We start from the raw sequence: 13,180 nt of genomic DNA on the forward strand, positions 1-13,180 counted from the left end.
TGTGAGCCCAGGGCCCAACCCTTGTCATGCTTGGGCTGAATGTTTACAAGCAACTTAGAAGATCTAATAGAGTGCCTCTTTAATTCATGGGCTCCCTCAACTTCAGACCATTACAGTTTATATCTTGTGTTTGGTCGGACAAAGCCCACCATGAATTGACAACATGGCAGTTTGTTACGTACGGAATGCAAACTTTTGTAAAACCCTGGTCTCCATTAATCATTTTCGGGATCGTGGTCGATAATTAATCGATAAAAAGCCCTAAAATTAGTTCATTTCTCAAATATTAATATGGTAATTTATCACTTAATCAATAAGCATTTCTTTTAGATGAGATTTGTGTTTTAATCTCTATTTTCGTAGTTTTTTTGGCTGTTTTTTATTGTCTTATCAGGGTTTGCGATCCTTTGTTTTACAAGTGAATTGTATTCTTTGGCTTCTATTAAATCCTTTTTCGATTTTACATACATATCCTATGTAAGTGTCGTTTGACGTTTCATTGATGATTTAGTCCTTCTCTTTAAAAAAAAATACTATTTTATTTGATCCCTCCTTATTCAATCACGACAGGGAAGTCTCAAATTCGAAAAATAGTTAAAAATTATCAAAAAATTAAATGAATTGAAGTGGTAATTAAGTAATTAACTACTAGGTTAGACCTCATGCATTAAATGCACGTCTTATAGAGTTATTTTTATTTCTACTAAATTACATATATAATAGTGTTATTTCATTAGTTGTCTTTTTTTCTCGTCAATGCATTTTGCTTCGAGAAATAAAAAGTTGGAACTGAAAATTAATTAAGAGAATTGGGTTGCATGTTGGGAAAAAAATATTTTTTTATTTCGCAAAGCTAATTATTCTAATTTATAAATTTTCTCAATTTTTTGCATCGAAAGTAACTAAAATGGTTTATAATTTTGTATTATACCTAGTATGAGTCAAATTATTCTCAAATAATAGCATCGGTCAAACAATTAGTAATTCATAGTATTTAAAAGATTATAGATTAGAGTTAGTAAAAAAAAATGTAATTTGACGAAAAGATTAATTTTAATGAAAATATATATAATAATTTAATGAAATAACTTATTATAATTATTAGCTTCCTTACTTAGTTAATGTATACTCCGTACATAATTGCTATTAGCTACCTTATTTAGAAAGATGCTTTTTAGAGGGAAAATTTGTGAGGATGCCTATTCATTCATTTAGTAGATAGAGGATAAGCGAGAATCATATTAACCAAAAACGTACTTAACTAATAACTAGGGCTAAGGCCCTGTTCTTTTGGACTTCTATTTGCTTTTTTAAGTTCAGTTCCTATAAGTTCAGTCCAGTTCTTATAAGTTCAGTTAAGTTCCTATAAGTTCAGTTCAGTTCCTATAAGTTCAGTTCAGTTTAGACAAGTTCATACAACTTATATTAACTATAAATTCATACCCGTTTTTTTTAATATTGACGAATTGAAAAAAAAAATAGCACCCTTTTCATTAAAATCAATGCAAAAAAAATCCAATATTAAAATTATCCTATATACATTATTCTTAAAAAAAAATAATAGATGGATTCGATGATGTCAGTGAAAACGAAGATGATGATGAAAGTGACGACTATGATGATAATATGGAAATAAATAGTTAGAAAAAAAATGTAATATGTAATTTATTTTTTATTGTAATGTATTGTAGTAGTTGTAAAAAAAATTAATATATATAAAGCGTAAATTTTTTATAAGTTCAGTTTGATTTCTATAAGTTCAGCTAATATAAGTTTAGTTCAGCTCTTATAAGTCCAGTTCAGTTTCTATAAGTTCAGTTCAGTTCAGCTCCTATACTATAAGTTGATTCGATTCGGCTCCTATATGTTGATTCAATTCGGCTCTATACTATAAGTTCGATTCGATTCGGCTCTATAAGTTTAGTTCAGCTCTTATAAGTTCAGTTCCTATAAATTCAATTTAGTTCAATTCAACAAATAGAAGTCCAAAAGAACATGACCTAATTATTGTTAACATCATTCACTTCTCTAATGCAGAAGCCAAATCGGCTGACATGGCATCACAATTACCTAGAGCAATCCTACGTGGCAGTTTGGCAGCAATTCTACTAAAAACAATTAATTAACGTAAATAATAATAATAATAATAATAAAAAGAGCAAAATTCTGTAAACGTATGCTCATGATTTGATTGATTGCAAAGTCAACACAATAAGTAACTAATTCCTAATTCCTAAATTAGTGGAGTGGAATATGACCAACAGAATGAATAAAAATAAGGAAGGAAATAAATAAATAAATATTACTAAGTAATGGTAATTTAGTTGAGTGGAATAAGGAATGAAATCAGTCAACATCATTCAACCACACGTAGGTTTCTTTTGGATATATATTATCTTTTTCCATTTCCTTTGACCTATGTCAATCTTTTTCCCCAAAATATAGCTAATTAGTTCTCAAAATACCCTATCTAAATCACTATAAATTCACATTCAACACAGTCATCTCCATCCATCTCTATCGTTCATAATTTACAAAAAAAAAACAAGAAAAAATTTAAGAACTCCGATATGGCCATCAACTGCACTCCCGTCGCCCTACGCCATTTGCAAGCAGATATGATCACCGCTGAAATTTCCGTGCGTGTTGTGCACCTATAGGAAAGAAAAAGCTACTACAACAAAGAAGAAACTTTAGCGTTAGAGATGCTATTATTAGATGCAGAGGTATTACATGTTTTAGCATTAATTGTCACTTTCTGATTTCAAATTATGCTGTAAAATTCAAGCAACTATTCGCAATCGCATCATTTTCAAATTCAAGGATAGGATCAGCGAGGGACATCTATACAAACTGTCAAGATTCACCGTGGAGGCAAATAAAGGCATTTGAAATGGCAACTTCTGAAGAATTACGCATCTACTTTGCATATCCTACAGTTATTAGAGAGGTGCACAATCTACCCATCCCAAGATATGGATTCATGTTTGTGGACTTTGGTGATATTCTATCTGAACGAGTATCTGATGAACATTTTATAGGTACGTCCATGAAACTCATACTTAATCAACAAATCAATCACTAATTGAAAATATTTACTTATTATATAATTTTGTAACATCTATTGGACATATTCACCCAGATGTCATTGGTAAGTTTTGGAGTCGGAGAAGTCAAACCAACAAAGAATGGAAATAGTTGGATGACAATATACATTGAGAATATTTGGTAACAATACCACTACTTTTAATATTCAACGTTATATTCCATAGCTATTCATTTACAACAATCATTATCATTTTAATAACCTACTAATTAATAAACATATACCCAGGAAGGAGAAATTAGCATGCTCAATATGGAACGACTATGTTGGTTTAGTTCAGGCTTTTGCTGATGCATGTAAATCGTCCACTGAACCTGCTATCATTGTCATCCGCTGTGTTCAACGGTGTAAATGGGAAGGTATACAACTATTTGGGTATGCAAAATTTAATTGTATTAATCATTGACCTGACGGCATATAAAATTCGATGAACTCTAGGTGAACCTAGGGTGACAACTACAAGATACGCCACCCGTTTCTACTTCAACCACGCAATCCCAGAGGTGGAAGCGTTCCTCGGAGAGTAAGATTTTACAACTACTATTGTTAAAATTCTTAGGACTTTGATAATTTCAGTCAAATAATACTAATGTTATATTCTAATGCAACAAAGACTATATGCCGGTCAAGAACCAAGTAACTCCAATGTTATATCCTATATTTCGAGTGAGTCAGAAGATATGCTCTCAGGAGATAACTTGAGTACAATTACGGAGATTAAGAAATGTCAAAAGGTAATATTGTACTTTTTTGTTGTTTCATCCTAAACTATGGACTACCAGCTTTACAATATTTTTGAATATATTGTGAATATGAATGAAAATGTTTGTTGCATGCAAATACAGGCTGGGAGATATGTGACACTTGCAACTATATATGATGTTGATTTGACTGTCAAGTGGTACTATGATAGTTGCAAGCATTGTACAAGTAAAGTTGTGAAGAATGATTCAGGTAGGTGGGTTTGCAAGAAAGAAAAATGCATTGGCAGTACGGAAGGGTCTGAAATTAGCATACCAAGGTATTAGACAGACTCCTAAATGAATTATTTTAAAGCGCATTTTTCAGAATAGCATACCTCACTACTCTCCTTTTGCATTCAGGTATCAGGTAAAGTTTCGTGTCATTGGTGCAGATAATGAAGTCTCCGAATTTGTCATCTTTGAGACACAAATCACAAGCTTCATCAATGTCTCCGCAGCAGACATGCTTGCTGCCCTTGAAGAGGTAATCCTTCTGTGGTAAATGATTACAAAAGTTATAATCAGAGTTTAAACATTGGCACGAATATAGGTTAAATATCTACGGCTAATTTCTTATCACCCTGGAGAATGGACGAAAGGATGATATGCCAGATTTCGACATTTTCATTGACAAGCAATTTATCTTCAAAGTGGAAATTCACCCAAAGTACAACTTGGAGCAGAAATCAAAATCATATACAGTACTTAGTATGAGTGATGATCAGGATATGGTGGACCGATGGAATGCCAAGTACTTGGCCTTGAAGGTGTGCCAAAATATAACTCCTTTATGAATATACATCATTGAAAATTCTGGGACATGGTCTCATATTACCTTATTTTAACATTAATGCAGGAATCTGAAGTTGGCAGTGTGTAACATGATGTGAAACCCAACGTGTATGTTGCATTGGCTGAAAATAAGGTATATTTTACTTCAACCCTTTGATATTCGAATACAGTAATTTCATACTCAGTGTTAAATTCAATGTGTGAAAAACTTAATAACATTAATTTCAAATGCAGGCATGTGTATCCGAAACTGAGGCCAGTGACAGTTTGATCACTCCACCCTTAAAGCGATCATTGTCAAAAATGTTAGATGCGACCAATGATGACGATTGTGAGGTTCGTATCATAGGGGATGGATTCTCAGCCACGAAAAAATTGCTAGCAATCAAGATGGAAAAGGAATGATCGTGGTGACAATTGTGACCATAATCATCATATTAGACTTCGGTTTTTAGAACCCCAAATAATTAGGTCAAGGGTACTACGCCCCAATGATATTATGCTATTTTAGACTACGGTTTTTAGAACCCAAAATAATCAGGCTAAGGGTATTAGACCCCAATCATGTAATGCTATTTTAGACTACGGTTTTTAGAACCCAAAATAATTAGGCTAAGGTTTAATATTATGCTATTGCAATTAATGTATGCGAATAAATCATGAACGTGTGTTCAAAATTCATTTACTTTTGATTTTAATGATATATTACCATTTATCATATGTGTTTGTGGTTATTGCACTCAATATGAAAAATCGACAAGCTGAGCCATGGCAAACGTCATAAAACTATTAGCTACCCTCACTGGGAATGACAACAACAAACTAAACATAAAATTAGCCAAAAATTTACCTAGAACTTAACCTAACTGACTAAGAACTAAGAACTATATACAATATAGCACAATCAAGTCTTGAGAGACACATTCCAAGAAACAGTACATGATAAACATTCTAGGAGTATGCACATGACTCGAAAATTACTTTAAAAATTTGGAGTCTTAGAAATAGGAACTAACTAATCTGACTAAAAAATAAGGACTATCCTTACTGACCGGATTCTTAGAGACTCCAAATATTTGCAGTTATCACAATAAAAAAAAAAATCAAAAGTATTTGTGGCTGATAAAAATTTCATTTAATTTTTTTTACGCCATTTTGATACACATTTTCTCCCCTTATATGTTATTTCAATCTTTGCAGTTATCACAATAAAAAAAAATTCATACTTGGCACAAAATGAAAATTTAAATGAAGGTACTCTTAGTATGTTAGACTCTGAACCCTATATTCGCTCAGATTTTGGCTGAACCACCAAGAAGATCTCATGCCACAAAAAGAGGAAATCCTTCTCAGAATCAGTTAAAACAACACTCTAAACAACACTCTTACTATTAAAAAAAAAACTTTCACCTAGCAGACTCATCGGAGGATTCAAATAAGAGCATGGCTCCAGATACTCCAAACACTAATTCAAAGAAGAGGAAAGCAACAATAAAAGATCGCAATAAAGATAATACAATTTACTCCACTTTGAAAAAACGTGATTATTCCTTATGCTATATTAAAAAAAATGGTTCAGTAATTTAGGAGAATTAATTGTACTGGACAGAATCAGTGCGGAAAGACTTACCCCAAAGTTCATCCGCCAACATGGTCAATCCACTCAGTGATGTAACGAATTTGGTGAACAATAGACAATCATGTCATTCCATAGAAGGTATATATTTATGAATCCGTTTAATTTATAATAATCAAAAATCGAAACAAAGGTAAAACAAATCAGTCGAGTTAATGAACTTGAAATTTCTGCTCCAAGTATTTATAAAAGTTTTCAATCATTTCAGAAAATGAACGGATATCCACAGAATCGGAGCGGGCAGACTTACCTCAAAGTTCATCCGCCAACATGGTCAATCCTCCAAGTGATATAACGAATCTAAATCTGGAAAACAAGAAACAACAATTCCAGGCCAGAGAAGGTATTTATTTACGAATCCATTTAATTTAGGATAATCACTATTTTATAAGCACACAATATAACATATCTATGAATCCATGTTGTAGCTAATCCTCGAAACAAAGCCAAAAATAATATAATTCCACTGAATAGAGGTATGCATGTGGGCACTACAACTTTCAATTTCTAATTTTGCATAACACAATTGTCTATACTGCAAGTATACATGCTGAACAGTACTAATACAAGCAAAATACAGAGACTAATGTTCGAGGAAAGAGAAAAGCCAATACTCAAATCGCCCTAACTAATGTTCGTGGAAAGGGAAAAGCCATTACGAATAAAAGAGACACAGACACAGGTAAAGATATAGGCCATTATTTAGTGTGATATTCTTATAACCATTTCTTTAATGATAAGAAAAGGAAGGCATGAATAAAAAATCGAAACAAAGGTAATACAACTCAGTCAAGTTAATGAACTTGAAATTTTCTGCTCGAAGTATTTATAAAACTTTTCAATCATTTCAGGAAATGAACGGTCCTTCATAGAATCGGAGCGGACAGACTTACCTCAGAGTTCATCTCCCAACGTGGTCAATCCTCTACGTGATATAACGAATCTGAATCTGAAAAACAAGAAACAACCATTTTATTCCATAGAAGGTATTTATTTATTTATGAATCGTTTAATTTAGGACAATCAGTATTTTATAAGCACACAAAATTACATTTTAGCCAATCCTAGAAACAAAGGAACAAATAATTAAAATCCACTGAACATCCACTGAACAGAGGTATGCATGTGGGCACTATAAATTTCAATTTATAAATTTGCATCACACAATTGTCTATACTGCAAGTATACATGCTCGACAGTAATCAAACTCTCAAAATACAGAGACCAATGTTCGAGGAAAGAGAAAAGCCAATACTCAAAGCGCCCTAACTAATGTTCGTGCAAAGGGAAAAGCCATTATGAATAAAAGACACACAGGTATAGAAATAGGCCATTATTTTGGAACAGATACGTATAACCATTTATTTAAGTGACCACATGAAAATGTGCCTATCTGCAGAAAACATACAACACATATCAAGTCAGAACGCATCTCCTGTTGTTAACAGTATCACTCCGACAAATTACGGATCTAATGCATTGAATAATGTTATCCGTAACGGTACGTCATTCGAATCCATTCATTATGTAAAAGATTTTCAAAGATAAATTGTGGAATTTATCACTCTGATCAATCATCTACTTAATTTATACCAGGAGCTATTCAATATCAATATTTCCAAAATTGTCAAATATGCTCTAAAATCGCAAGACAAAAGCGAAAGTTGATTACATCCCAAAGGAAAACAGGAAATAAAGCGACCTTTGAATGACTTACTTTCTATGCTACATGCCCATTTCACCAAAATGTCTTTCACACGGGCACATCACCACTTAATATGCTTCAAGGTAATTATAGAGTTCACTTAATTGTAAAGCCACTCATGATTCTGTTTTGTTACTTTTCAAGTATATAATGTATGGGTCATAATATGCTTTATGTTACATCTTTTAGCACCACATCGAACAAATGCAACCAATGCAAGACAGAATAGAAAATTCATCTTAACTACAAAGAGGATGAGCAACAACACATCACCTAGCAGCGGTACTCCTACCAGACTGCTGAGTTGTGGTGCCACCGGTACAATTCATCACCTTACCTGTTCATAAAGCACCATCACTGTGTTAGCGTTTAATATTAACAAAAAAAATAAGAAGACGTGTTATTAAAGTATTATAATTAATACAAATGCAGGTAAGGCAGATGATATTAATAATGGTATTTAGTATGAGACGAATCTGTATACGAGCTCAAATCACTTTACTCCTCCAACTGGTATCAACACGAAACTTCAGAACTACATTTCCTATTTTTACTTTTTTCATATCATCAAAATTTCTCATAATTTTCTTCTCTACTAACTATGCTATCTACTTAAATATAGATGACTCTTTAAAAATGAATATTGTCTCCACATATGAAGGATCATCAAGTCAGAATGGTATGTATAATAATATATGTTAAACATGTATTTCATCTTCTCTTTTAGCATAATATTTTGCATTTCGTTCTCTCTCTGATCTTATTGCAGCATTGACTCCAATGACCTCATTCGTAACCTCGAAGCAACCTGCTTACTACAGTAGAGAAATACTGGAGGAATTGACTAGGAATATTTGTAACGCATATGAAGGTATATATATATATATATATATATATATATATATATATATATATATATATATATATATATATATATATATATATATATATATATATATATATATATACGTTTCATTATCTCACCTCTTTTTCTATATTCTACCTATTTTGCCTTTGCTTATATACACTTCGTTATTGCAGCATCTCGCCAAGTGACTACATTCACTTCGCAGAATACAAACATATCTCAAAGTCTGACTAGAAATATGTGTTCCCCATATATAGAAGCGTCATCAAGTAGAAGTGGTGGGTATAATATATATGAATTTATGATTATTTGTTTTATTTAACCACCTACTCTACTTTGGGTAATTGGCATTTCGTCGTCGCAGAATCAAAAACTATGCACACAACCAATAAACAACAACAATTGACCAGATATGAGGCATCATCAAGTCAAAATGTTTTTGATATTGGCGAGATTGAGCAAGGTAATTTTAGAATGAGCCATTTATGTAGCTATGGAAAAAAAAGTAAATGGCAATGTTCATAAGCCTATGAAAATTATTCAACCATTACTAACATAATGTTGTGACCTAACTTAATATCAGCAACAAAAACACTGGAAGAAACACTGGAAGATACACTGGAAGATACACTCGAAGGTTACTGGGATATTGGGGATAAGGATTACAGCTGCAAACACTGTTATGCAGAAATGTGGTACGCAGAAAGAGTACGAAAGAATATGACGCCAAAAAATCCAACCTTCTCTCTGTGTTGCATGGATGGAACCATAGAACTCCCTATGTTGAAACATCCTCCTGAATTATTAAGAGAACTGTTGAGTCAAAGCCATCCGCAAAGCAGGCACTTTATTGACAACATCAGAGCATATAATTCTATGTTTTCATTTACCTCAATGGGAGGAAAAATCGACAATACAGTCAATCGAGGTCGAGGACCTTACACTTTCAAAATGGGTGGTCAGAATTTTCATTTAATAGGGTCTTTGTTACCACCAGATTCGGCTCCCCCAAAATTCTGCCAGCTTTACATTTATGATACGGATGAAGAAATCCAGCATAGAAAAAATGCCGTCAGGTAAGAGAGAAGCTAAAAAATATTTCAAGTAGACCCCCTGATTTTATGTTCTAACAGACTCACTTCCTTATATATTTATGTGATATGCGGCGGACAAATCACGAACAATTTAATGATCGGCTCATAACTCGTTACGAGAGATGATTGATCGATACAATCCCCTAGCTAAAATGTTCAGAATGGTCAGGGATAGATTGAGTTCAGGAATGGAAGGAGAAGTTAAGATGAGGTTAATCAGCAGGCGATAAACTGACGGAAGAACGTACAATCTCCCAACAGCTTCTGAGGTTGCAACCCTTATTATTGGGGATATTGATGAAACATTAAAGAAGAGGGACATAATTATTGAGACGCGTAGTGGCCGATTGCAATGAATATCTGAGTTGCATCCTTCCTACTTATCATTGCAGTATCCCCTCCTATTTCCATTCGGCGAAGACGGTTACAGACTCGGCATCAAGCATAGTGAAAAGTAAATTTCTAAGTCAAGCAAAGGTGCAAACGCACGAAATCAGCTAACTCTTCGCGAGTTTTTTGCTTTCCGTATACAGGATCGACCGTTGGACAAAGAACCTTCAACGTTATTATCATTGGGTAAAGCATTCCAACAATTCTTGGTTGACGGCTATATGATGGTGGAATCACAACGGCTTTCCTTTATCCGTTACTACCAGCCAAAACTTCGATCAGAGAGTTTTAAAATTCTAGCTGATTCGGTAGCAAGGGGAGAGACCGAACCTGTAATACCCACCCTTTTAGGGACCCTTTGACCGTCGTTGACCGACCTTGGGAGTGGAAGTAGTCTTAGGAAAGTGTGCCAAAACTTGTTTGGGCTGCGTGTTGAGAGTGGTACTCGATAGAGTAGAGGCTACTCGATCGAGTAGCTAGGGTACTCGATCGAGTAGGGGGCCACTCGATCGAGTAGGTTGGGTACTCGATCGAGTACCGCGTTTTCAGCGAGGGTTTTATATCGCGTTTTGTTAAATCCGCAAACCACTTCCGCCACTTTCCTCCTATCCTTCAGTCGCCCCTTTCCCTTCCCTTCACCTCAAAACCTCCATGGATGCCTTTTGAAGATTCTTGAGCCTTAGGAGAGCGTCTCTTGAGTCGGGTAGCGGTCTTTTGGCTGAGTTTCCCCCTAATAGGTATGTCATATTCATCATCCGTGCCTTTGCTTCTATAGTTAGGGTTTTGCTTGTAGTAATAGATATTTGCATGATGGTAATAGGCTTTGCTTATGCGCTGGATACTTTGTTTGTCGGCATGGATTGGTTGCGGATGCGTAAAGGTAGGTTCGCCTACTCGGTTTTACGTAGATGGTCTAGTGTGTCGAATATTGTGGTTGTGTTGTGTTTGGTTGTCTGCTATAATTGTTGTATCGTGATGGTTGTGGTTGTTGTTGATGTTCTCGAGATGCGTTCTCGGCTGAGTGGGGTCACTTGCGGGAGTGACTTCACGCCCTAATTTCGCCCTTCGTGGAACCCGCCACGGAAGGGGATGTGCACATTAATGGGACAGGGTTATCGCTCGTATGATGAGCGGGGCTTAGGTGGGAACGGCTGCGGTCCCCCACTGGCAGGGCTGGTCCAGTGGACAATCAGTGACAGGTTTGGTTGGATTATTGTGATTATGGTTGGGACTGTTGTCATTGTTCGTATTGTTGATTGTAGTTGCCATTGTCTTGTCTTATCTCGATCATCGACCTTGTTTGGTTGTTTGTTTGTTATGTGTCCGCCGTGATCCCTTATGGTGAGCGATCGGTCTTAGCAGTGTTGATGTTGTGGATAGCGGAGTCGGGGCAGGGATGAGTCCTCACGAGATATGATGGTCATAGCGAGTAGTCTTTGAGTTGTACCTTGTATTGTATTTTGGTTTGAAGCACTTGTAATAAAGCTTAATAGTTCTTTTATTGACGTTTGATGACTACTTTCCTCGGGTAACCGAGATGGTAGCGCCCTTATATGCTAAGGAAGGCCTAGTTAAGGCTCCTCTGGATATGGGGGTGTTACAAAGTGGTATCAGAGCGACGATTTTGGAACCTGTAACAAATGACCATAATGAACGTAGAGAGTCTAATAAAATGAACCTGGTGTATGTGTAATGGAGCCCGGTGATGCTAGATTTTGGGTGAGTAGGCGCCCTCATTTCAAAATCTTGGCCCCATGACGCTTAAGCCAGTCACATGGGGTGGGAATGTGGAGTCCGTGTGTCTATGTGTGTTATGTATGTTAATTGTGCCGGAGCTACCTCCGGTTAAGTTTTATTAGAATTAATAGAGGTGTGATAGTAATGTTTGGGCCGGGTATAGTAATCATTGATAAGATTATTGAAGCTCGTTGGATGAGTAGTGAGCTTATATGATGGTTATGAGATATGTGACGAAAATTTATGTAGCTTACATGATGGTAATTATAGTGTAGTGAGTTATAATTCGAGATATAGCGTATGGTAATGCGTTATTGCCTTATAGGATGGTCGAAATTTTTCCGCTGCGTAATATTTGATTCATGCAAGGTGAATTGCTTATGATAGAATGTAGGACATGAACGAATGAGTTGTTTAAAAGTATGCATTATGCGAGAGGTGATAGATTCATTTATTATGAAAATTATGCAATTACATGACAAATGAAAGAATGAACGAATGGTAAGCTAAAAGTTTCAATTTAGTAGTAATATATAAAGTAGGCTTAAAGGTAATACGATGACGTGATTATGTTTACGGAAGGTTCGGTAGCAGGTAAACCGAGTAGAGTAATGGGTGTAGTGTACGTGGAATGAACTTCATTTGTTTGACAATATGGCAGGCTTTGTTAATAATAGTAATGCGCGAACGAACTTGATAATGAGTGCCGGATTCCGAACTTAGTTGGAATCGACACGCGGTGTTGTCTTTGCAGGAATCTTCAAGTTACTTCGTACTTATGACCAAGTACTTAACTATACTTGACCGAGTGCGAGTGCTTACTTGACCGAGTAGACCTCACTCGATCTAGTTAGGAGGCGATAACGTCGGGATTTGGAAAATTTCTTGCAGATACTCGACGATTTAGCCCCTACTCGATCGAGTAAGGTGGTACTCGATCGAGTACCCCAGGCACTCGATCGAGTAGGTTACTGTGCAGTAATTCCTACGGGTTTTCTTAAAACCCTCCATCTTTCTATTTCTTCTTCTTATTCCTCTATATTTCGACACACCCATCCTAAATCACTCTCAAATCCCTTATTCCCTCTCAAATCCTCTCTTTCTCTTGG

General features: G+C 35.3%; 1 protein-coding gene and 1 long non-coding RNA gene across 2 annotated transcripts; one reads left to right on the plus strand and one right to left on the minus strand.

The window, feature by feature from the left end:
* Positions 1-2,893: 2,893 nt before the first annotated feature.
* LOC141588273 (uncharacterized) lies at positions 2,894-4,658 on the plus strand. The gene is made up of 8 exons (XM_074409722.1): positions 2,894-3,019; positions 3,143-3,151; positions 3,273-3,465; positions 3,545-3,629; positions 3,720-3,840; positions 3,952-4,127; positions 4,210-4,333; positions 4,437-4,658. The coding sequence occupies exons 1-8, from the start codon at positions 2,894-2,896 to the stop codon at positions 4,641-4,643; spliced, it is 1,041 nt and encodes a 346-aa protein (XP_074265823.1). The 3' UTR covers positions 4,644-4,658.
* A 1,864-nt stretch (positions 4,659-6,522) lies between these two features.
* Positions 6,523-8,321, minus strand: LOC141658814 (uncharacterized). The gene is made up of 3 exons (XR_012549449.1): positions 8,256-8,321; positions 7,171-7,226; positions 6,523-6,583 (listed from the first exon to the last, which is right to left on the minus strand). It is a non-coding gene; the product is annotated as an uncharacterized LOC141658814 (long non-coding RNA).
* Between the last annotated feature and the right edge of the window lie 4,859 nt (positions 8,322-13,180).

Source organism: Silene latifolia, chromosome 6, assembly GCF_048544455.1.
Source record: "Silene latifolia isolate original U9 population chromosome 6, ASM4854445v1, whole genome shotgun sequence".
Classification (NCBI taxonomy): domain Eukaryota; kingdom Viridiplantae; phylum Streptophyta; class Magnoliopsida; order Caryophyllales; family Caryophyllaceae; genus Silene; species Silene latifolia.

Bases quoted from the DNA above. Each gene is read 5' to 3' on its own strand.
- LOC141588273 (XM_074409722.1), top strand. From the start codon at position 2,894: ATGGCAACTTCTGAAGAATTACGCATCTACTTTGCATATCCTACAGTT. The intron at 3,630-3,719 runs GTAAGATTTTAC...AATGCAACAAAG, and splicing joins GTGGAAGCGTTCCTCGGAGA to ACTATATGCCGGTCAAGAAC. The intron at 3,841-3,951 runs GTAATATTGTAC...ATGCAAATACAG, and splicing joins AGATTAAGAAATGTCAAAAG to GCTGGGAGATATGTGACACT.